This window comes from Streptopelia decaocto (genome assembly GCF_964273445.1).
Source record: "Streptopelia decaocto genome assembly, chromosome: 7".
NCBI lineage: Eukaryota > Metazoa > Chordata > Aves > Columbiformes > Columbidae > Streptopelia > Streptopelia decaocto.
In genome coordinates, this window is record NC_138661.1 from 8031736 (window position 1) to 8055731 (window position 23996).

A 23996-nucleotide genomic window follows, 5' to 3' on the forward strand; every position below is an offset into this window, starting at 1 on the left:
AAAAGCCTTTTCTTAATGTCCAACCTAAACCTCCCCTGCACATCTTCCTGCCATTCTCTCAGGTTCTGTCATTGGTCACTAAAGAGAAGAGTAAGTCCTAACTGGATTACCTACTTCTAGTAGATTCCTCCCAGGTGACTGTTAGGAACCTGTTTCTCACTCCTGACAACTCCTATGGACTTCAAGCCACAATCCCACCCTCTCCTTCACTGCCCTCATTTTATACTGACTAGCCAGTGGTTGGGTGACTTTATATTGGACAAATGTGTTGAAACGTGGAAGAATTAATCTCTCAATGGCACTGCAGTGCTACCCCAGGACACAAAACACACAAATTACTCTTACACTGATTTGCAATTTTCATAAAGACACGGCCGGTAAGTGTCCCAGCACCAGCAGCCGGGCACTGCCAGCCCCCGCACCGGCGGCCAGCCCCCCCAGCTCCGCAGGCGACTTTCGCCCTCCCCTCCCTCCGCCTGCAGCCAACCCTGCCCGCCCAGTCCCCTCCTCCGCAGATCGGCGCGCCAGGAAAGCCCGGGGCTGCAGCCTAGGAAGCGTTTAGGCGCCATTTCGCCGTTCCGCCGCGTTCCCCCCAGCAGGCGGGCGCCTCAGGGCGGCGGGAAGGATAGGAGAGGAGACGCCGTACAGCCGTTACCACGCCGCTGCAGTGAGGGGAGCCCCTGCCCGCCCCTCCGTGCCCCTCTCCTCCCTCCTCCGGGGCGGGGGCAGCGCTTGCGCGGTGGGGCCGGCGCCCGCCGAAAGTTTGGGGCCACGTGTGGCGCGGAGAGGGGCAGCTGGGGGTCAGTCCGTCCCGCAGACGCGCCGGGAGCCCCGCGGTGCTCCGCTGCCTGCCCGCCCTCGCCATGGCCCCCGCCGAGATCCTCAGCGGCAAGATAGTCTCCGAGTACGTACCCCAGGGCCGGCCTTCCCGGCGGGGCTTTCCCCGGGCGGGGAAAGGCTGTGGGCAGCCGCGGGGCGGACGCGATCGGGACGGAACCCGGTGCGGATGGGGGGTGCCCCGGGGAGCCCCGTCCTGGCCGGGGCATGGGGCTGTGGTGGCCTTTGCTCTGGTTCGGTCGCCTTTGTGAAGTGATTTGAAGACAGCCTAAAGCTTTTTCACTGCGTTGAGTTCGAAGTTCACCCCCTCCTGGCTGGAAACTGTGGGAGTTATTAAAGGTAGTTATTAGAGGTAGTATTAAAGACTTCCAGAAAAAGTGCTGCCATGGCTGCATCGCTCCCCAGCAGCCCACGCAGTGTGTGCGCGTCCAGCATCTGCCCCATAGAGTGGTTTGTGATCCTTCAGCGTCGCTGTGAAGAGGCTGCCTGGCTTAGAGTTTTGGTGTATTTGTGCCGTGCTCTGGGGATGCTTTACGAGCAGGAGTTGGGAACCTGTGCTTTAGGTATGGTCTGTGTGTTCATGCTGTACAGGCATTGGTCATTCCTCTTTAAAACAAGATAAATTAACCCATGTGCTGGGTAATGTCAAGATGAATGATCACAGGTGTGCTGCCGAAGGTATTTGAAAGATTTGGCAGACCTTAAAGGAAAAGATTTTCCTGTGTTTTTCAGCTTTTATGTCTACAGCTCTGAGTGTAGGTGACCCTGCGTTGTTTCAGTTTGCTGATTTTTCCTGCTGCTGCTATAAATACATATCTGGAACAAAGCTAAATGAATGTCACTAACCTTAGAAAAATGCAGTGTTTAGCAAAGAGTAACATTTCTGTTATATTCAATGCAAACAAGGTTTGCTTAGGTATGTTTGTTGGGTACCTCCTCTCTACAACCAGGGAATTTGGACAGCAGGTGTAAGTTTGAATTCATATACGACATATGTACATCCGTTTATCAGTGGAGCAGTTTTAAAAAGCAGGCCTAATGCGTCTTGAATCTGAATAGCCATGATGAAAGGCTGCTTGCATGTTTTTTACCTGGTAATTTTTGCACCAGTACCACTTGAGTATTGCAGTCTCTCAGTCTTGTGTGCTTCCTTACACCTTCTGCTTTTGGCAGTCTTGAAGCCAGCATGCTCGTCCATGCCTGTGTGTGGTGCTGGTGGTATTTACGTGATTTGCCTCTTGCAGGTTTCTTTTTTTCTGGTATAAAAAGTGCCCCTCAAGTGTAGTAGTTCCTATCAAGCTACACGTCATTGCAATTTTAGAGTGACTAAAAATGTGGAAAGATGCTAGCTTGTCTACAGTGAGTGTGTTTTGGAGGTATTGTGAGCATTCACCTTAAAACTTCTAACTACCTTGGCAGTGCATATTGTGTTACTTGCTTTCTATAAATTTATAGATACAGCAGTGATTTTTTAAAAATTTCTGTTTGTTTTCTGTGTTATAGTAGCCATGGTTTTCAGAGATGAGGACCATCATGATGTGCAAATGCCTGTGAAGAGACACAAGGTTTTCATAGGCACACACAGGAGAAAGAATTGCTTCATTTCCAGCACAGCTCTGAGGTGTTTGGCTGAAGCCTGTCTTCTAAAGGCATCAGGTGTTGACATGAAGACAACACAAAATGGAAATATAATTGCAGCTGTACAGCTGTGCTCCTTCAGTTCCTTTATTTCTGCTGTATTAATGTCTGGTATAACAAAACCATTGTGTGCTCCACAAGAATGAGCCTTAAGTAATTCTGCTTTTTCCTAGTGGAATACTTGAAGGAGGCATGAGAAAATGGGGTATCCACCCTGCAGATACCCATCCCTTCCTTCCAGACCCTCTAGAGAAGTGCTGGTCCAGAGAATTCTCATTGTCCAGAGTTCATCTCGAGGCCAAGAGTCTGGTAGCAGCCCCAGAAGTGATAGGCATGTGGTTTTTCTAGGAATTTTCAACTGAATTGCCTGTTGTAGAAAGGGAGTGTTTCTGACTTTACATCAACTGCAAAATGTTTTCAGTTACTATCTTGTAGAGGGCATTTTTTGAGACTTTATCCTTTAAATGAGAGAAGTGTTTTTAAGTCAGTCAAATATTAACAAATGAGGTGTAATCAATCAAGTGTCATTCCAGCTATGTAATTCTGGGCTTCTGTGTGTGTTTTAAACCAAAACTCCTAAGTATTGTGAACTTTATTCTCCTGCCACCAAACACCTCTTCCCCAAAGAGAGATGAAAAAAATACTTAATTCAGAGCTGTACCAGTTATTTAAACAAAAATCAGGTAGACAGTGCCATTCTTATTTTTGTGAAACATGTAAAAAGAATAAATATTTTCAGAGAGAGAAGGAGAGAGAGCTTCCTTGTCTCTATAAATAAGGAAAACTTGAGGAGATAAAGCTAGTTCACACCTAGAAGGTCTTGGAAGGCTCAGAAAGGTACGAAGGAAAATAGACATTTTTAGTGGCTTTGAATATTACCTGTGAGGATAGAAATGCGGTTATGTCGTGGATGGGAAGGAGAATATACAGGGCAGCAGGGATCATGATTCATGTTGGATTTTTGTGTTAATGCTTCTCTCGCTAAGGCTGCTTCTTTCTGTAGAAACGACCTGTTATACCTGGACAATCTGTGAAAGATACTGTTGGGTGGGTTATGCATCACCCTGAGCTGTCTGGTTATCTCCGAGTGCCTTTCCTCTGCTTCTCCGAGTGGCGGTTTAGTAATTCAGCCTTAGATCTCGCTGCAAATTAGATTTCCCTTATTGGCAAATGAGTTGCGAAAGGTGAGTTATTGTGTAATGGTACAATAAATGACTAATAAGAGGCACAGAAATAGTGGTTTGTGTATGCAGAATATGGAGGGTTGGGGGGGAATCAAAATACAGTATTCTCAGCCCTTTTTTTGTTACTATTATTCCCTTAAAATAAAAATACTCTGTTTCTGTATCAGAAATAGGTACTTGGGGCAAAACTTCTTAGTGGCTCTTCTTTACAGCTTATGTCTGCTGCAGTGACTAGAGTGTTATCACTTGAAGTGGCTCAGGTTTGGAAACCCTTGGCTTGGTTTGGATTGGTTGTTAGCACCAGGAATGGACCATCATTCCTGGTCTGGATGAGTTGGCTGATGAGTTGTGATGGCAGGGAGGACTCAACACCACCCCCATCCCCAGGGATGGGCCGGGTAGTGCTTTGGGTTTAAAGTACCTCTGAAGTACTGGATATAGTGATGATGGGGCTAAACTTAGAACTGGAGTCAACAGTGCAGTAAAGACAACTCTTAGGCTTTTTCAGACTGGGCCTCAAAAGTTTTTTGGAGTTCCTATGGAAACTGAACTTAAAAAATTCCCTGGTCCATGAGATGTCATTTACGGGGTCCTACCCAGAATGTTTCAGGCAGACACTGAAGGAGAAGCTTGTCTCTCCACACCACAGCTGTTTGTCATGGGGACAACAGAAGGTGAGCAGTGGCAGAGCAGCAGGCTGCCAGGAGGAATGGCTGTAGGGACAACAGCTCTGACCAAGGTGGTGCAGGACCTGGGGAAGGTAATCAGCCTTGTATGGCCATTTCTGTAGAGCTGCAGCAAGAGCTTTTCTGACGCGTGTTCCTGAGACCTTGGGGAAACTTGTGATCCAGGCAGTGACACTGAACCCTTGGAGACAGGCCTATTCTAGAGCATCCTTGTCACTGAAGGATGTATTTGCCAGGTCATACATTTAGCAATATTTATGTACACCCTGAGCTCTGTTACTCACAGAAGGGACAGAAACACAGCTTGGGGTCATCTTCATTTGAGACCCCACCTGGAGTCCTGCATCCAGCTCTGGAGCCCTCAGCACAGGACAGACGTGGACCTGTTGGAGAGGGGCCAGAGGAGCCACAGAAACCATCAGAGGCTGGAACAGCTCTGCTGTGAAGACAGGCTGAGAGAGTTGGGGTGTTCAGCCTGGAGAAGAGAAGGCTCTGGGAAGACCTTATTGCAGCCTTTCAGTGCTTCAAAGGGGCCCATAAGGAAGATGGGGACAGAGATTTTAGAAGGGCCTGTTATGATAGGACAAGGGGTAATGGTTTTAAACTAGAAGAGATTCAAATTAGACCTGAGGAAGACGTTTTTTGCAATGAGGGTAGTGAAGCACTGGCCCAGGTTGCCCAGAGAGGTGGTCGATCCCCCATCCCTGGAAACACTCAAGGCCAGGCTGGAGGGGGCTCTGAGCAACCTGATCTGGGTGAAGATGTCCCTTCTCATGGCAGGAGGTTGGACTGGGTGAGCTTTGAGGGTCTCTTCCAGCCCAGACCATTCTATGATTCAGTATGGCGACGTGTCCTCTGTCCACCTGAGCCATTGCATGTTCAGAATGCCATAGGTGTGACACTGCCATGGGAGCCGTGCTTCCCTTTCCTTCAACAGCAGAGCTGAAGGAGTGTGGTTTGTCCTTTGCTGTTCTGGGAAATTAACTTAATAAATTTAGCTCACTGTTGCAGCCTAGAGAAAGAAAGACTAACAGGTTTTTTTTATAATCTTTATAGCTGGCTTTTGGACTGTGTGCTTAGAGCCATGTGCTGTCCTTGACCTGTATGGACCCCGGGCTTCTGTTTGCAGTGTGAATTTGTGGAACAATGTGGGCTCAGGGGGGGTCTTAGCGTCAGAGGGAAGGCTTTTGGAGGAACAGCCATGTACAATTGCAAATTTACATTTGAAGGCATACAGCTAATAAAAAGTGGTGTTGGTTTATCAATATGAACTTTTGTCACTGTGAAGAACTAAAGTCCACAATAGAAGTGTGCAAACTGTTGCTAAATAGTTGCTGGCTTGCAAAGTTTATTGAGTAATGTATATGTAAGACTGAAGGGTTAAAGCAAGGGTTTAACTATTTTTTTTTCCTTAAGTTTTATCTCAAACTGTGGCTTTTCTGGTAGCTAGAGAGCAGTGGTACTTAACACTAGGTGGCTGTCTAACAAGTGATTTCTTGATTCAAGTCTCTAAAGCAAATCAGCGCTGGCAGCACCACCACTTTGTGCGTGTTACCTTTCTTCTGTAGCTGAAGGGGAAGTGAGCTAGTGCCTAATTACAGAAAATGACAGCAATATAATGTGTGAACAGTCACGGCTGCTGGGGGCGAAAGTGCCACAGCCCTGCCTTGCAGAGGACGGAGGGAAGCTGGACCCTTGGCTGGGCTGTTTTCTCCTCTGCTGAGAAGACTGGATTATAAGTGAAACCCAGACATGAGACCTGTTCCAGTTGATTGTCCCTTATGAAGGGTTTTCTAGGTCATAACTTATGATACATTTCACATTTGCTTGCATGTCTTTTGTTTGCAGGCCACATACCAGTGCTGTGCCTTCCTTAATGGAACTGAGGAGGCTGATCTCAGAAGTAGCTCCCTCGCAGAGCTGGCTTGCAGCACCGGCTCAGGTCACGTACAGCGGGTTTCTGACCCTCTCTGAGATTGCTGTGCTGTTGTTACAAGCTGCTTGTGAGCTCAGGCCCTGTTGTGTCTGCAGCTGCACATTTGGTGCCTTCCGTTGGGGCTTACAGCTGGAGCGTAAGGAGATGCAGTTGGTGATTTTGCTACATGGCAGATGAACTTGTCACTTGAGCATGAAGAATTGCTAGGACAAGGCTTGCTGTGACACTGTTTTCTGAACTCCTCAGCCAGTCTTAGTGTCAAGGCTTTAACAGAGGTGATAGCCAAAGGAAGCCTAGGAACTGCTGCTTTTTAAGTAAGGGTGAAAACAACCTCTTTTAGCAAAGCTTGTTAAGAGACTTTGAACAGCTTGGCCAGACACAAACACCTCTAAATACTCTCAACCTGCTCTTCAAGTGCAGAATTTATCTGACCACATGGTTCGGGATGCAGCAGGAGAGATGCAGGATTTGGGATGAAGCAGGAGTCTGTGTCATTCCCCCGAGATGGGACTTGGGACAGCCTCAGGGCTGCTTCTGGCTGGGCCAGTTGCAGTGTCCCCTGGGATCAGTGCTGCTGGGTTGCAGCAGAGCCATGCTCCCTTCTTGCCTCTGGCGTTTCTGATTTGGAGTGATAAGCTCATAGTCGCAGGGCAGAGTTGGCTTCACTGTCATGCTGGAATTTCCCTGTATGGAAGGAATTGCAGCCTCCCAGCTGGCATCAGCTTCCTGCTCTGTCTGCATACCCTTGCTGTTTGTGTTTTTGATGAACTGGCACCAACAACGTCTTCTCCAGTTTGGGAAGTCTGTTTCCACCTGAGAAGCAGCAGACCTTGTGATATTGATTTGAGGGTAAATGAGCACAAGGAGGACATCTGTGTTTTAAATTATAGGGTGTTTGGAGCAGGGCAAATTTGCGAAGCATGATGGTAGCACCTTCTGTTCTCTTTGAGAATAGCGGGTGGGATGCGGGCTGGAAATCACGTGGAGGAGGACAGACCTGTCAAGCCTCTACTGTCCTGCAAGTTTTGCTTTCCTGGCTTTTGCCTCTGAGTATCTCTTACATTTACAGTGAAGAGCCACAGTGTCCTTCCAGCATCATGAGCCCATGAGATGAACACAACTGATCAGTTCTTCTCTCTGAGTCCCGACTGCCTCTGGCGGGGAGACAGAGCAATTGGTGCTGGGTCTGCACCCAGCAGAGCTTCAAATTCAAAAGAGCACACTGCGCCTGTCACAAGGACCTCTTACCCACCGTCTTCCCTGATGAAAGATCATGCACATGGGGCCAGACAGTGGCTGAGAAATTGGAGAGGAGTGCAAGGCTGGGGAGGGCGGTGACAGTGGCCTTTGAGCTGTATTTATCAGTGATGGGTACCTGTTATCTCTAAAACATCACATAGTAAACTGGATATGAGTTGGCATCTGAGCTAGATTAACTAATCAGTAAATCCTCTCGTGCTCCCATTTCAAAATTGTATTTTAGTAATTATATCCTTAAACTTGTCTTCACCGAAGACTTGACCTGAGTTTTGTACCATTGCTTTACTGAGACTGTGGAGAGGAGGGTGAAGAAGCACAATGTGGACTTTAAAAAAAGAGAAAAAAAGTTTGAATGAAACTTTCAAAGTGTCTTAGTGTTTTAGGGATATTAATCTTATCTGGAGATTGCTGGGACTTGCGTACTCAAGGCATAAGCATGTGTTTGCCAGTCTGCACATTTGTCATCTTTTCAACTCCCGAGTTATCAGTGTGTGAGAATTCAGCTCCTTGTTAACTTCTACTTCTTTTTTTTTTTTCCTCTTTTCAGGCAAGTGAGAGAGAGACTAAAGCAGCAAGTAGTTGAGATGAAACAGAAATTTCCAGGCTTTACACCAGGACTCGCGATTTTGCAGGTATTGTTTTCTTTAATGACAACTAGAGAAAAATCTGTGTTGCTTTGCAATGGTAAGCACAGCTGATGGTAGCTTTTTAGAAGGGACAGAAGAGCAGAGCCCAATGTGGGATAGTAACACAGTTCTGTGATGTCTTTTCCCAAGTACTGGGGCGCAGAAACATTTTGGGGTTGGTTTTTTTTGTTTGGTTGGTTTTGTTGGCTTGTTTGGGGTTTTTTTTGTTTGTTTCATTTCATCAGACCCTTGCAGTTCTCTGTTTGAACATCATGGTGAAAGCAGGCTTCTTGCCTTTTAAGAGGAAGCCAGTGCTTGTAGACTCCAGTCAAAGTCTCTGTGTTTACGTGAGCCCCAAATTCTGTCAGCTTTTGGAGATGTGTTTGTACCAGAAGTCTTTGGAATGAGGTGTCTATTACACAGAACATGGAGAGAGATGCAGGACAGGAAAGGGGGGAAACCAAGCAAAACCACCTTTTGCCAAGAAGACACTGAGTGGAGGGGATGGAACAAAATCCCATGGCTGAATTTGATGTCTGGCAGAAGTCTAAGTGCTGGAGTCTACACAGAAACATTTGTGAAGGAAAAAAAAGCTCTCATCAGTACAGGGGTTTGGCCTGTGTTTGGCAGAATTAAGGTGATTTTTTTTTTCCTTGCAGCTGTAAAAAATGGAAACTCTTTGTGCTGAGATTAGAAGGTGACCGTCAGTAGCAAGTGTCATGTAATGGGAAGGAACAGTGTGGCCACAAAGGGTTGATGGACTGTAGGCAGCTGCTTAGAGAAGTGGATTCTGTGTTTTGGGCTCCTGAAGAGCTCTTGATGCCTGTCTCTGTATTCCAGTTCTGAGACCACTATAGTACACAAAGGCCACATTCCTCTTCAATGCCAGGAACAAATTTATTTGTGGTTTGGGTTGGTTTTTTTTTGTGCCTAGTGTTCTTTTCCATTAGCTTTAAAAAGATCATCTCTATAGAAGACTTGTCTTTGGGCGTTTAGGAGGAAGGACGAAGGTCTTTTATTTAAATTTAGTAAGGGATGCTTTGATGGAAGTTGCTGAACTGCTGACCTTGTAAACTGTCTTCAAAAATTGCTGCCTTGTAGTGTAACTGGAGTTTTTTCTTGGTTGGCCTGTTTTCAGTCTTGGGTTGCCTTAGAGTCCTTACAGCCTCCTTGCTCTTTGGCTCTCTGATGCTTTGGTGAGCTACCAAACAGTCTGGGCTTGGAGCTCATCTCCCAATACTGATATTCTCAGCTGTCTGTTTTTCATTTAAGTCAGGACAATTAGCTGTTTCTGATATGTAGCACCCCACACAACAGGTGCTGTTTTCTTGGGAGGTATCTGGTGTATTCTGAGCTCAAAGAATACATCATTTAATCCTTATTTTTTGGCCTGTAGTCAGGAATATCCTCTTCTGCACAATATATATGGTCTGTTTGCCGACATCTCCTGATGCCCACTCTCTTCTTTCTTTGCTGCCCTGTATGAGACATACATTGTCCTAAACCCAGGAGAGTTTAAAGGGGAGACAGTGCCTTTGTCTAATTCTAGAGAAGAAGAACCAGTGTGTGCTGGGTGATCAGGTAACACTGTCACACCTGCAGCTTTTCATCTGTGTGGGAACCAGGGGTAGCTCCCAAATATGGGGGAACAGGGTTTCAAGAGTTTACTTATCAGCTTTTTCTTATTTGTCCCTCATTTTCTTATGGTTACTAGGAATATTACCTTTAACAAAACATTCTGGATGATGCAGGCAGCCTTCTGAAATGCAGCTGTACTGTAAGCACCCAACACTGTTCCACTTGCTGCTCTCTGTGTGTCACATTGTTCTTGTTTAGCTGGTTTTTGTTTGGCAGAAAAATTCTCAGAGTTCAAAACAGCAGTGGAAGAAATCTCTCCATCAAGGCACAAATATGTGCTTAAAATTAAGATTCCTGGGTATCAGAGGCCCAACTTTTCTGAAAGCCTTAATCAGATAATTGAATGTTATCAGCACCTGCTGATCATGGTAATTAGCTAGAGATTTAACTTCCTCAGATGAGATGGCAGGCAGTGTTTTCTGCTTTGGAGAGCACTGTGTTTCTAAGGTTTTTAACAGGTGTAAATAGTGCTTATGCAGCAGATCAGACAACTTGTCTTCTTGAAAGAACACTTTCCTGGTAGCTCCAGCTACTTATAGCCTCTGTCAGTGTGTTTTAAAATACCGCTGTCTCCTTGGTGTAGTGCCAAGGAAACTAAGGGTTAAACCCATCTCAGCCTGTGACTGGATCTCTATTCTGTCTTTTCATCCTTAGGTTGGAAATCGGGATGATTCGAACCTCTACATTAAAGTGAAGCTGAAAACTGCTGCTGAGGTGATGCCCAAACTCTATATATTTCTTTTTGCCCTCCTACAGTAGGTTAAATCTGAATATGAAGAAACAGATGCAAATCGAGTAGGTCTGTCTAAGCTTTGCCCATATTGGAGAAACCAACATTGGCCTGAATTTTTTGTTGTAAGGAAACAGTACAGGTGTATAACCTGACACATAGCCAAGTGGGGTACCAAGGTAACACAGAGTGGTTGGTGCCACTTTTTGTGTCATCATCTCTTAGATTACCTGTGTCTGAAGTGCTGGTGCTCTGGCTTTCCTGTTATTGTTCAAGTCAAAAGGTGAATAGGACAGTTGAAGTATGGGCCAGTCTAAGTACGCAAAGCACCCTCTTTCATTTATGGTACTTCCAAATAACAGGACTGTAGCAACAGCAACAGGAGACAAGCCTAGGAAATATGACAGAGTGTAGATATTGCTGGGGTGGACTGAGAGAATAGCCAGATCAATCTCTGATGTCAGTTCAGAAATTAGATAATTTGTTGGTATTCTCATTTGCAGATTGGGATCAGTGCCAATCACATAAAACTGCCCAACACAGCAACAGAAGCTGACGTAAGTAATGCAGCCAGTAAGGAAAAAATACATAATTTTGGTTTTGAGCTCAAGAGATGAATTTATATTTGCCCTCTCATTTTGTTAAAAAAGACTGCTTGCCCATAGATATTAATGAATGAAAAAAGAACTGAAACCTGCTAAGATTTTTTGGTTTTACTTTTAAAAGAAAGCTAAAATACTACAATGTAGAATTTAGAGACTTTAACAGGTATTTTTCTGAAAATAAAAAATGTGAGTTGTTTATACTCTTGAGTGGAAAAATGAAACATATTGTGAGTGTCTGTTAATCCAGAGAGGATGGTGCTTTTTGCTTTGCATCACTTATATTTTGGTTTATCAGCCATTAGGTTTTCGGTCTTTATTTGTTGTAGGTCCTCAAGCACATTGATGCTTTGAATGGAGACCCGGCTGTTCATGGCTTTATAGTGCAGCTGCCTCTTGACTCTGATAAACCCATCAATACAGAAAAAATAACCAATGCTGTTGCACCTGAGAAGGATGTAGATGGGTAAACTGACCTCAGCCCTGGAGAGCATGACAGCTTCTCCAGAAAGAAACTTTTTTTTCTTTTGAATGGTGATCATGAGGCTGGGAATCTTACTTGGCCTTTATTCTTTCAAAATACAGTTTAAGTAGCATCAATGCTGGGAAACTCTCTAGAGGGGACCTTGGAGACTGCTTTATTCCCTGTACACCAAAAGGATGCATGGAACTTATCAGGCAGACAGGTAAGGAGGTTTCCATCCATTATTCATGAGTGCAGTAGTCTTCTATAAGAGGAGAAATTATGCACCTTGCAAGGCTATGTTTCATGTTGAAACTTCTGTTGAGATGCCACATTTCATCCCTGCCTTTCCAGGTGGGACAAGGGCTGGTTTTAAAGCGGTCTTTCCTCCCTCCCTCCCAAATCTCATTCCCCATCACACACAACCCAGAAGAAAAATAGTGTCCTGAAGGACCAGGGCCAGACTTAAACTGACCAAAAGACTCCAGAGTGGTCTGAGTTTGTGCTAAAATGCACAATGACCTGTTTTTACCTTCTCCTAACTTTCTGTGGTGCAGGCACCCAGGTTGCAGGGAAAAGAGCTGTCGTGGTTGGTCGCAGTAAGATCGTTGGTGCTCCCATGCACGACCTGCTGCTCTGGAATCACGCAACAGTAACCACTTGCCATTCAAAGACCTCGACGCTGGCTGAGGAGGTGAGGACAGGGTAGATGCATGACGCCATAGTTATCTGCTGTAAGACAGTGCTGCCTGCTGCATGTTGCTACTCAGTGTATTGCTACGCTAAGTCATTAGGTCTGGGTTGTCTTTAATTTGAAATGGTTTCAAGTCCTGCTCATTGAATGGTTTTGTAAATACTTCTGCTGGAAAAAGATCCTGATTATTTTTGACCCTTGATTAGAGGCTTTTAATTATAACAACAAAATTACCATTTTTGTTTTCTTTAAGCATGTGCTGACAATTTAATCTCCCCTTCCTATCTCCAAGTAGTGGCCTGCAAGACAGCATATATTTTTGTTTTTTCCCAAAAAGACCAAGTAGTCTTCTGCTTTAATGGCTGGGAAATGCTAGATCAAATGTTTTCTCCAAGTTGATTGAGTTGGTTGTTTTTTTTTTTTCAGCCTATTTTCTATGACTGGGAGTTGGTACCATTTTCCTCTTTAGCACTGAGAGTGACAGAAATAGTGTGTTACTGTGCTGCCACCTACTTGGATTTTGTAGAGCAATCAACACTGCCAGGCTCTGTAGGAAAGTATTGCAGCTGAAGAGAGGGTAGGTGTATTTGAATATAGCTCACGAGGAAGATCAAACACACTGCAGTGCTTCGTGCCATTAAGTTGCTGTTCAATAAGACTGTCTTTAGGTTGATTAACAATTGAAGTGCTAATTCTTAATGAAATATTAAAAATAGTTTATCTCCCTTGAAAATTAAAAGAAAAAATTTCAAGGGATAGCAGCTTCTTTAGCAAACATGAATGAAGCAGTGCAAGAAGTGACAGCGAGCTTTAGTTGGAGTCTCTAGCGCCAGCTTTGTGACCAGCCCTGTGACATTTACCGAGTACTGTCTGAACGAATATTAGTGTTGAATTGTAATCAGCTTTCCCTGGAGCCGCGTGCAGTCCTGGACTTAAAAACCACAAGGCAGCGCTCCCACAAGCGAGGTGCTGCTTTGAGTTCTGCGCAGGGGTTGTTCTTGGCTGCTGTCCGATGGGTGCTGGGTGTATTTCTAGCGTTGAAAAGAGCAGCTGAATATGCAGGGATATTCGAAGGGAGGAAGATAAGAATATGCAGAAGGCTTTAATTTAATCTAAAAGTAGTCTGTGTGATCCACTTGGGAATCAGGGAGGAGTTCAAAGGAGGTTGTGAAGTGTTGACTAGCAACAGTTCAGGGTAGGAGTGTGAAAATAGGCCATAATTTCTGGCTGCAGGAATCAGTGTGTTCCAAGGAGCTGCTAGTTACCTTCAACTGCTGCTAATGCCCTTCCATCCCTCCCATGGCAATGGGTGAGCACACAGTTTTGCTGCCACTGAAGCTGATCTGAGTTGCTGCTGAAGCAGCTCTGTGTGTTTTCCAGTGCTGGTGTGATACAGAATTTTTTAATTGGCTTTTTTTTTTTTTTTATAGGTTGGTAAAGCTGATATCCTGGTGGTTGCAGCTGGTAAAGCTGAAATGGTAAAAGGTGAATGGATCAAACCTGGTGCAATCGTAATAGACTGCGGAATTAACCATGTGCCAGGTGCGTGGGTAATGTATAGAGTGGGGATATGTTTATTTGTATATAAATACAGTTGCTAAGTAAGCACATGGATACTGTTTCCTTGGTGTTTCTACTCAATGCAGGCTTCTATCTCTTTTAAGTCTGTCTTGGGTAATGATGGCAACCTCTGAAGATGCCAGAATGAAAAAAAGATTGATCTGAAGTGCTGTCCTAAGGCAGATCAGTGGCAGTTCTATTTTTGCCTTCAGTGAGGCTGATGATCAGTGAAGAGGAGACTTAGAAAATATTACAACAGAATATCCATGTAATTTGCCACAACTACATAGTGAGGTCTTGCTGCTGTTGTCACTTGTGAGCATGCAGCTTTGCTGTCATTACTTTGCAGTTACATCTGATTAAGCTGTTCTGTTTGAAATATATAGATGGCAAGCAGTCTCTTCAAGTAATTCTCTTGAATGGCTGTTGTCTTGAAACAAAGCAGCTTCTGCAAGAATATTGGTGACAATGGCTCTGGCATAGAATAAAGTGCTTGAACATAATGGATTTTAGGATAAGCTTTCACTTAGCTGCTTCTTCCTTATAAAGGAGGAACAGACAGTCTGGCAATTTCTGTTTTCATCTCATTTTAAATCCAAGTTACAGATATTGAATGATATGGAAAATTAGTCACCATCTAACTATCTCTGTGCTACATCCACAAGGCTTTTAAAAGGTAGTTTTCATAATTAATCAGTCATTTTGTTGCCATTATTTAATGGAATGTAAAGAAATTTCTGTTCGGCAGTCTTGTTCCTCAAAAATGACCCTGAGTTGCATTTAAAAACGTTAGTCCTCCGTCTAATTAAAATTAAAAAGTCATCTGCTGTTGCTCTTTGTTGCTTGATGTATTTGTGCTGAGCTACCCAAACTTAGGCAGTTTGCCAAAACCCACAGGGTCACTGCCGATTTCCGTGAAGCACAATGGCTTGAAGTCTCCCCTACTTACATGTTGCAAGCAAAACTACCATTGTGTTTCTGCTGTATGATGGTATGACCATTCTTCAGGCTTGATGTGAACTGCATCTCTGAGGACACATCCCTGTTTCTTTGCAATCAGTCCGCCTGGGGCAGTGCACTGAGATCTGAGCTTCTCGTACACCCAGTTTTGCGTGGCAATACACTTAATGGCGTTGTAGGACTTGGTAATAAGGGCTTGACAGAGGACCATGGAAATTGTCAGATTTCAAAATGATGGATGCCACAGGCTTTTCTGTGATTTTTCTGGAGCTGCTGAGTTTTCCTGCCTCTTCCTTTCTGATAGGTTGCAAAAAAGTTTTCAGGTGAATCTTCTGGGAGATCAGTGCCAGAATTGCGGGAAATGCAGAAAGAACGGCAGCTAGTTTGCCAGCTTCTCTGGATACATCGCTGTACAGATAGAATATTGTTGGTAGCTGTGATGATGCTTTGAATGTAGCAGGGGAGAAGTAGCACAGTTGTACATCTTGCCGTAGCCGTAAGCGCATCCAGCTGGGTGGCTCCTAGGTGGAGATGTGAGCTACAGTCGGAGGACCTGACAGCCTCTGGATGTGCTTGTACTTTGCAAGTTAGGGTGCATTTGTCTTCTTCTGCAGCTGGAGGGCTAGTCCAGCAAATATTCCAAATGCCTTATTCCAGGCCTGTAGAAATTGCCTTGCTACAGGCAGTGAGAGCAGTGTGGGCAGGGGATATTCCCAGAGATTGTGTGGTCTCTGGAGTTTCCCTGAGTCCTGGTGGAGGGAAGGACCCTGTACCAAGTCCTCCTCTGCTGGGGGGTTTTGCAGCTCTAGCCAGCAGGGAACCTTGAACAGTGGGTTATGAGAGTGGCAAAGGAGGATCAGCCTCTGCGGATCTTGGTGCCGTGCTCTTCAAACACCAGAGGAACTGGCAAGATATAGAGAGCCTTGACTTGATGCTGTGTTTATATCTGGAAATCAAGCTGGCATCACAGGCCTATAAGATCAGATTGTGTTGGATCCCTCTCGAAACACCTTTCCCAGTGGTGCCTGGAAAAAGAAGCAGACTGCAAGGAGATAGATGAGGGTCACGTATGGTCTTGTGTGTTTGCAGTCAGATATCAACCGGAACGTGTTACAGTTACATGTACATTAGCACAAGTTTGCTTGGAAGTCATGGGGATAATCCCAGCCCTTGTCTGGCGAGAATAGGACTGAATTAGCTCTGCTCCAGAAGCTGCACTTGGGTTGTCTGTCAGGCAGCTGTCTCTGGAGATAGATGGGAATTGTTGTACCTGTTCATTCCGTATGTGTAGGCATGTCCTTTGCTTCTTTGATCTCAAAGTCCTTGGATGCTCTCCCTGATGTGTTCCAGCTGGCTAGAGAACCCACTGGACCAAAGAAGACACAGGCACTAGGAATGGTTATAGTGTCTCTGATACTCTTTGTAACTACTATATAGATATTTGAGTGGGATGATGAATATTGAGAAGGTGAAATGATGGGGAGAGGTGGAAAGTGTTGTGTGTGAGCTTTCTTTCTAAAGAATATTTTAAAGGTAATTGAATAGCTCTCAGGTTGTGCTCAGCGGTGCTTGGCGTGAGGGGCGAATGCAGAGGCAGGAACGGGGGTTTGTTTGGCTCCTGCTCATCGCTGTGTCTGTCTAACAGATTAGGCTGTTTGTCTTTGGATCGTCTAATTCAGTGCTTGTTTTCATCATTCTGGGGTCTGGAGTCTCTCTGGCCAGGGTGGCTGATAAGCCTGTTTGGCATCCTTGGAAGAAAATATGATTATGTTATTTGCCTTTTGCAAACTTAATTAAACTGGTCTTTAGCCTGGAAGGCCAGACTGGTCTGCAGTTCAGGCAGCAAAGCTGACAGAGGCTGTAGAAACACCGTTTAACAGCTGTGGTGTTGTTCAAGCTTTGAACTCTAGCAAAAAGAAGTGTTGCTTAAAACACAAACACAGCAAAACATCCAAGCTGCTAATTGTCAGTAACAATGCAACTAAAAATTAATGTTGGCAGAAGCTGCTTTTGTTCCCTCTTTGGTTTTTATACAATCAGCTGTTCGGGAGTTTGGTTTCTCTTCCACTCCTCCCCCTTACCAAATGTATGTTAAAGTTATTGATTGTATTCTGTTCACACATGTGCTTATATATTTCAATGTAGCAACATTAAAATCTATCTTCAGGTTTTTCCACTGCTTAAAAGTTCCCTGGAGTCTTCATATCTGAAACAAGGATCTGCTACTCCAAGGAAACTTAAATTTACTTTTTTTTTTTTTTTATATGTTATCTCTATAATCAGCGAATTCCTTAAGTGACTGTGCTAGTTTACTGATGCAGTTTGTCTCTTTATGGCTAAACTTAAAAGTCACCACTGGAAAAAAGTGCTATATCTGCTTCTGAATTGTCAGGTCATGTGCAGCAGGATAGATATAGCAGGGTTTTTTTTGCCAGAGAGACAGGTGATTATTCCACTGGAGCTCCCTTAAGCACCTGTGAGGTTTGTTTTGACAAGACTCTGATCTCTGGGAACTGCAGTATTTGCTTGTCCATCATTAGAATGGCAATGAGTAATTGAAAAGCTCAGCACTTTCTGTCTGCAGTTTCTGTAAAGGCAGGTGATTTTATTTAATAGTAAGGTCTAGATTTTCTCCAAAATGGAACAGAACAAATGTAAAGCCTTTTTTTTAAACAAGTCAACTGTGTTTCTTCTCTCACTTCTTCTAGACCATTGGCTTATTTTTCCTCCAAATTGGAAACTCTGCTAATCCTTCAGAGCAATACAGCTTGAGCTGTGAGAGATGGTTCAGGTGACATCTCTATTGAATGTCCCATTAGTGTTTTACTAGTGCAGATACAAGACTTGGTGTGTGCTTTGGTCCCCCTGCCTTTGTTTTGGAGTCAACCTCAGACTGCCCTGTGGGCCACGTGCCACCGTGGAAATCGTTGGATCCTCAAGGAAGGGGAGATCGATCTGGCTAAGGATAAATCACACGTAATGGGAAATATGTTGCATGAGCTGTTGATGCTCTCTGAGCGAAGTATGATGATAACATCTTATCTTGTGATGTTATTTTAACTTTTTATCTTTATTTACAGCTTCCTGGGTGCTCACCTTTTGTTTTGTTTCCTCCAACAGGGGAAAAGACTTCATCTTCAGTCAGTGCTGCCTCCTCTGTTGTTTTGGTGAAATGTGATGCCTAACTTAATTTTCCTTAAATCCCCAGACAGCACAAAGGCCAGTGGAAAAAGAGTTGTAGGAGATGTGGAGTACAGTACAGCAAAGGAAAAAGCTTCCTACATCACCCCAGTTCCTGGTGGTGTTGGGCCCATGACTGTGGCCATGTTAATGCAGGTACGTGGACACACTGAGAGGTTGCTACGTTTGCCATCGGGGTATGTTGCTGCTGACCATCAGCAACCTACCAAAGCAACTGGTGCTTCCTTCTTGCTCTTACAGCGATCAGGTTAGGATTTCCAACCTCCAGTCCAAACAATTTGGATTCAGTTAACTGAGGAAGAAGATGAACCTTAAGGAAATGTTAGGACAGAGTTTTTTTTGATTGAGTGTTTTTTGAGTGTGGTCTCTCAAAACAGTGATAAACAGGCTTGTCTTGCAATTCTCTGGCTGTCATTCTAAAATTATATGGAGGGTGATTGGATAAAAAAGAGGTCAGTAAGAGTATAGGACAGCTCCCTCTGCTTCCTGCTTTGCTTAAGAAACCTCGCTGGCACAGAACACCCCAAAAACTCCAGCACACTGGAAGATAGAGAGGTAGATGGATAGCTAGACATGGTGGATGTATTTTATTTTAAGAAAACTATGAGCAGAATTCCATTCTGGATTGTTAGTGAACGCTTTAATCAAAGCACTTTGTGTCAATCCCAAACTGAGACAGATGGGAGGGGAAAACCTTTCTGAGTCTCTTTGTTATCCAGCATGGTTCATACAGTGATCGTTGCTGTAATGCTTTTCTCATGCCCAATTTAGAGCACAGTGGAGAGTGCACAGCGCTTTCTGGAGAAGTTCCAGCCTGGAAAATGGAACATCCAATATAACCAGCTTACCCTAAAGATGCCTGTTCCAAGGTAATGCTTTCAAGTGAAGCCACTGGCAGTATTAATGCAGCGTAGTGTTCACTTCTATTTCCAAGCTTTGCGTAATACAGGGTGTACATGTACGTAGACTGTAGTTGGCATTGAAATTTGGAGAGAAGCAGAGAGAAAGCACCGTGAGGCCTTCCTGAGGGAGCAGAGCTGACCTGCAGTGGTGCTGGGACGTAGGTTGAAGAGTAGGCTTGGGTCATCCTGATAATATTGAGATGTAAACATGGATTTCCACAGACTTTTTAGACCAGGTAGATAGTTGCTGATTTAGCAAATAGCAAGACACTTGTATTTTGGGAAATTTTCAGTCTAACATGGCAATAATCTGCCATCTTGAAGTAGGAGCAGTTAGTGTCAAGTCTCCAAGGAGCAGCTGAAAATATGCAAATTACTATAAGCATAACCAATTGCTTACAAAAAGTCATTCATGGGGTGGGTGGGCTGAGGGGAAGATTGGTGGGAGTGTTTGTTTGGTTTGGGGTCTTTTTAAAAAGGCAACTCTGACAATGTGTCTATTCTAATGCAGCCAATATCAGTGGGATTGATTGATTTAACTAGGAGGGGTTAAAGCTTCCCTTTTAAAATATAGATTAGGTGTTTGTAGTTTATGCTGTCCAAAAATGGGAATTTGTGAGAAGTCTTTGACTTATAAATTGACTTTGCTCTCTTTCTTTAAGTGATATTGAAATATCGCAGTCGTGCATACCCAAGCCCATTGATCAAGTTGCAAGAGAAATTGGGCTGCTCCCTGATGAGGTGGAGCTCTATGGCCAAACTAAAGCCAAGGTTCTTCTTTCTGCTCTGAAACGGCTGAAGAACCAGCCAGATGGCAAATACGTTGTTGTTACGGGGTAGGTACTTCTTTAACTGAGGCGTCACTTACATGATCTCAAGGTGAAAAGAAATTTTATTAGCATGGCTTGTCATTGTATTGCCTTCCGGTAAGGTGACTGTGTTGGGGTGTTCTGGGTTTTAGTAAATCACACCGTGAAAATCCAGTGGTTTGGGAAATAGATTTATCTCTTGTGGAAAATAGTGGGAACGTAGTTTCACATTTCCTTCCTGGAGATGAATTGGTTTGGTCTGCAGGTCAGGGTCAGTCAAAATTCTCCTTGTCTAGCAGCCTGCCTTCAACAGTAACTAGCAAGTAGTTTCAGAGGAAAGTCTTTGGCAGTTATGTGATAATTTGCCACTCTCATTCCAGTTTCAAACTGATGAAGATTAGCTGAAGTCTGAGCCAATCCAGAATTTGAGTTGGCATTAACTGCACTCACTGCGTGACTGTTTTATCCCTGAAAGTGTTTTGAGTCTCACCCACTACAAGGGTTTAATCATGTCTGTTCTGCTTTTTCACTGCAGGATAACTCCTACTCCCCTGGGTGAGGGGAAGAGCACCACCACTGTTGGTCTTGTTCAGGCCTTAGGAGCACACCTTCACCAGAATGCCTTTGCCTGTGTTCGGCAGCCTTCTCAGGGGCCAACCTTTGGTATAAAAGGTATGAGCTGTTCTGTTGCTTGCAGTTGGACTAAATGGGGAGAGATGGCATTCAGAGATTTTACTCTGGTTCATTGTAGCTTTAAATAATTCCCAGTTACTATTGCATTTCTTTGAAGAACTAACACAAGGTTTTTCTTTCTTAAGTGTTGTCTTCAAGTGCTGTGCTGGGATTTAAACTAAGCTGCTCGGCAGTAGCAGTGTTCTTAAAGCCATTAAGCATACACATGTAATACCTCTCTGGGCTTGAGAGACCTTTGTTTGCATAATTTGTCTGTTTTCTCTCTGTAGGTGGAGCTGCAGGTGGTGGCTATTGTCAAGTTATCCCCATGGAAGAGGTAATTCTTTATACAAAGTCTCATTGCACATATAAGCTCATAGACCTTGAAGAGATACTCCAGTCAGACAACTTAAAATCTTTTTTGTTTATGGCCTGACGTGGCACTCCCAGGAACTGGATACTTGATTTCAGCAAAGCTTTAAAAAACAAATAAAGAAAACAAATCTTTGGTTGTTTCGAAAGCGCCTGCATGGTCAGCGAACTGGGAATTCCCAGTTCCTCTGTTCCCTCTCGTTCTCTGCCTTGAATTGCTGCATGCCCTTGAGCAAAGTACATCCTGTACCTCTTTTTCCCAGCACTGAAATGAAAATGATAATGATTTAATAAGTTTCGGAAGCATATTAAGTAGTTCTGTCAGCAGTGGTGGTCACCAACTTTTTCTGTTTTGGTGTACTTATGTTTTAGATTACTGACATGAAATGGGAAAAGGGAAGTTGGGAATCAGTAAATGCCAAGACCTCAGCCTGTGGGGCTCTGGCACCGCAGTGTATTTCTGCCGTGACTTGGCAACAAGTAAAATCCTGTGTCTGGTGGCAGGGAATTGAAAGGCACGTGTAGCACGTGCTTTTGTGCTTCTCTCAACTCTCAAAGTAATTGCCTGTGTAATTCTACCTTTGTCTTGTGCGCTATAGATTGATACGGGGTGATTTTTAGGAAGAAAAGAAGAAATTATCCAAAGGGCTGTTCATTCCAATTGATACAGCAAGTCCGTAAAAGATAAAAATGTTAAGGAGGCAGAATATTGATTTAGTCAGGTGCTAAGAACATGTGAATGATGGATGTGACAGGAAAAATAATCTCCTCCCATTTGGGAGTGTTAATAAGATGAGCCAAAATCCTTGACTGTGTGCAGCAGTGGGAAACAGCCACATTTTTGGAACCAGACTGGATCAAAGGACTCCCTTGAAGTATGACCCACATAGTATAAATACATGTCATTTTGTGGGAGTGTTTTAATTGATGCATATCTCATAAAATCAACGTATCTGGAGTCACTGATTGCAGTAATGACCTTGATACATCATTGGATGTTTCTGTGTGCGGCTTTCATCCTAGGAAATGATTAGCAAGTGAAAAACTTTCGAGTTCATATTGCAGAACCAAGGTGGCAATAATTGCTTCTTTTTGCGTGGTGGTAGAAGGAGACAACAATTACCATTTACTGATAAGGATTTATAGTCAGTGTGCGACTAGCTGTATTCTGCTTTTAGCTATCTGGTTTTTAAGACCACAGTAGAACGGCTTCAGCAAAATGGTATTGGAAAGTCTTCTGCCATGTCACCTTGTATAATATCCCCTTTACATCTTCCTCCTTTGCTGCTACAGAGGAAAGGGATTGTTTTAACCACACCTTTTACTCCCCTGCCATAATGCAAGTTTGTCATGTAAGCTATATATCCCAAGCAATTTGTCAGTATAGCTACAGTGCAGCCAGATAACTCACGCAGACAAACCCACTCAAATTACCTTTTAATGAGGCAGAACCAAGAAAACTACAAGCACTGTCACTGTGTAGTATGTGGTCTACAAGTTCTGCCTACGATATGGTGTGTTTGAGCAGTTAGCTTGTGCAGAGCTTGGTGCAACCGCAGCTCTACTGTGTGCACTGCACAAGGCTGTTAGTTTCAATTTAGCTCAGATATATTTGTGGGAGCAGCAGCAGCTTCAGCTAATGGATGTGTGAAACCTCTTGTGCACGTGATGAGAGTGGGTCAGAAGGAAGGTGAAGGAGCAAGGCAGATGTGCCACACCATGATCTTCTCAGGTGTCAAGGAGCTTGTGAAAACTGTTCTCATGGGGAAAAAAACCCAAGCTTTTTATTTGGAAACTGCGTTCTGGAAGTTTGTAAAATGACATAAATGTGGGGGAGGCATTTTTCTTTCCTCTCTTCCACATACTGCACTGAGCAATCTCTCCCTCTCCACCCTCACCCACTTTAACATTGCTATTAATAATTCTCTTTCCATCTGTCTACAATGAATTGAAATAAATGAAAATTGCAGCAGGATGAGGTAACTTGTATGTTTTATGTCCTCTAGTTTAACCTTCACCTCACCGGTGACATCCATGCTATCACTGCAGCCAACAACCTCGTCGCTGCTGCTGTCGATGCCCGTATATTCCATGAGCTAACTCAGACTGACCAGGTATGATCCTTTGTTCTGATGTATTTGGGCACAGCCCACTTTGCCAAGATGTGTTGGGTGTGCCAGCAGTGCTAACTCCGTACCTGTTCCATTCTGCAAGGCTCTCTACAGCCGTCTGGTCCCTTCTGTCAATGGCGTCCGGAAATTCTCAAACATTCAGATCCGAAGACTACAGGTAAGTTGACTGGTTTCACATTGGCTTCCGGTTCTGTTCCACTTACTCATCATTTATGTAGGCAGTGCCAGGTTACAGAAACCCTCGTGTTGTCCTGTAGGTTGTTCTCCTTGCATTTATTTTTTACATAAAGTGTGTGGAAGTGTGGTAGCCCTTCTTACAGTCCAGAAAACAGAGATGCAGCCCCAAGGGGAAGAAGCGTTGAAGTAACTGTCTTTATCCTATGCTGTATGAGTAATACAGTGGGAAGAGGCAAAGGGATTAGTGCCCTTTATTAATAGCATCAATTCAGGGTCCTTAATGCAGTTTAAGAAAGGACCAGAATCAGTCTCTGTGCCTTACACCCAATTACAGACAGAGATTAATAGTGACAGCTGTACAGATAATGCAGCACCAAAAAAAAGGCAATTTATAAAATTGAGCAAAAGGAGAACATAGAGAGTTTTTTATTGAGAAAACAGGGGAAAATTGAAAAAATACCTGTCCCCTACATTGCCCACTCTTCCTCTCCCTAAAAATGAATTTCCAATTAGATGAGTAGCCCTGTCATTGAGTGGCAGTCCCTGAGCAGACCACAGCTCCTGATCTATAGAAATTAACGTGAACCAGCATGTGTCCCTGACTTGTACAAAACTGAGGATTAACAGATTAATAGTTTTGCACTGGGCTGGGGCGTTCTGGCTAGGAGGACAGCTCAGGGCCTGCTAAGCTCATTCAAAGTACAAACATGTTTATACAGTATTCGGGCTGGATCAGTCACCCATTTGGAGGTCAGGAACAATAGTCAGACGACTTAGGAAGCTAAAACTCTGATTTATTAATTGGCTATAATGTATCAAGCATTAGAGAGTGTGTGGTTTGCTTCCACTGCTGAGTGAAGCAGCTATGTCATATTGCTTGATGTTCCTCACAGACTGCTGAGGGAACTCTACCGTAA

The 23996-nt window shown here is 44.0% G+C and overlaps 1 protein-coding gene across 1 annotated transcript in view; it reads left to right on the forward strand.

Annotated features, from left to right (window-relative positions):
• The first annotated feature begins 622 nt into the window (after positions 1 to 622).
• Positions 623 to 23996, forward strand: part of MTHFD1 (methylenetetrahydrofolate dehydrogenase, cyclohydrolase and formyltetrahydrofolate synthetase 1) — a 41860-nt gene continuing 18486 nt past the window's right edge. Inside the window, exons 1-15 of the mRNA XM_082057550.1 lie at positions 623 to 904; positions 8089 to 8173; positions 10460 to 10519; positions 11039 to 11092; positions 11467 to 11603; positions 11723 to 11823; positions 12158 to 12294; positions 13725 to 13836; positions 18023 to 18150; positions 18787 to 18884; positions 19580 to 19753; positions 20262 to 20398; positions 20689 to 20735; positions 22777 to 22884; positions 22985 to 23059. Coding sequence (XP_081913676.1) covers positions 864 to 904; positions 8089 to 8173; positions 10460 to 10519; positions 11039 to 11092; positions 11467 to 11603; positions 11723 to 11823; positions 12158 to 12294; positions 13725 to 13836; positions 18023 to 18150; positions 18787 to 18884; positions 19580 to 19753; positions 20262 to 20398; positions 20689 to 20735; positions 22777 to 22884; positions 22985 to 23059 — 1494 coding nt within the window. The 5' untranslated portion in view covers positions 623 to 863. The remainder of the gene's footprint in view (positions 905 to 8088; positions 8174 to 10459; positions 10520 to 11038; positions 11093 to 11466; positions 11604 to 11722; positions 11824 to 12157; positions 12295 to 13724; positions 13837 to 18022; positions 18151 to 18786; positions 18885 to 19579; positions 19754 to 20261; positions 20399 to 20688; positions 20736 to 22776; positions 22885 to 22984; positions 23060 to 23996) is intronic.